This window comes from Bison bison, unplaced genomic scaffold (assembly GCF_000754665.1).
Source record: "Bison bison bison isolate TAMUID 2011002044 unplaced genomic scaffold, Bison_UMD1.0 scf7180017861316, whole genome shotgun sequence".
Lineage (NCBI taxonomy): Eukaryota > Metazoa > Chordata > Mammalia > Artiodactyla > Bovidae > Bison > Bison bison.
Genome location: NW_011491888.1, coordinates 13,087 through 13,623, shown reverse-complemented (window position 1 = coordinate 13,623; position 537 = coordinate 13,087). Strand labels below are relative to the sequence as shown.

Below are 537 nucleotides of genomic sequence, written 5' to 3'. Positions count from 1 at the left end.
ATTATTGCAGGCAGACTCTTTACCATCTCAGCCACCAGGGAAGCCCGTGTTTGAAAGGAACGTTCTAGATGGATGGCAGTTATTTGCATCCTGTTGTTTCAAGGGTTCTCTGTGTTGGCTGGCCTTCCTGAGCCGTGAGCAAAGCGAGGGCCGGAGGACCGACTGTCTCTATGGCTGGCTTTCAGCTGGATGACTAGCACCTCAGGTTCCCCCCAGGCTGATGGAGCATCCTCTCCAGGCACCCCGCCCCCACCCCTGGATCCCTGACGTCAGCCGCGGCCGCCCTCATGTGTCACCTCTCCTGCCCGCCCTTCCACAGGGGTCAGAGCTGCTGAGGGACCCATCCCTGGGGGCTCAGTTCCGAGTTCACCTGGTGAAGATGGTCATCCTGACCCAGCCTGAGGTAGGTGCTGAGCCGGGAGCCCAGTCCCTGGTAAACCTGTTTCTGCAGTCTTTAACCTCTGTCCATAAGATCTGCTGGAGAAGGGATAGGCTACCCACTCCAGTATTCTTGGGCTTCCCTGGTGGCTCAGCTGG

General features: G+C 58.5%; 1 protein-coding gene across 1 annotated transcript in view; it reads left to right on the top strand.

Moving 5' to 3' along the window:
- Window positions 1-179: 179 nt before the first annotated feature.
- The window catches only part of LOC104983089 (A disintegrin and metalloproteinase with thrombospondin motifs 13-like), a gene marked incomplete at its 3' end in the record, with an annotated part of 10,838 nt that continues 10,480 nt past the window's right edge, over window positions 180-537 (top strand). Inside the window, exon 1 of the mRNA XM_010832573.1 lies at window positions 180-403. Within this exon, the coding sequence (XP_010830875.1) occupies window positions 221-403 (183 nt within the window). The remainder of the gene's footprint in view (window positions 404-537) is intronic.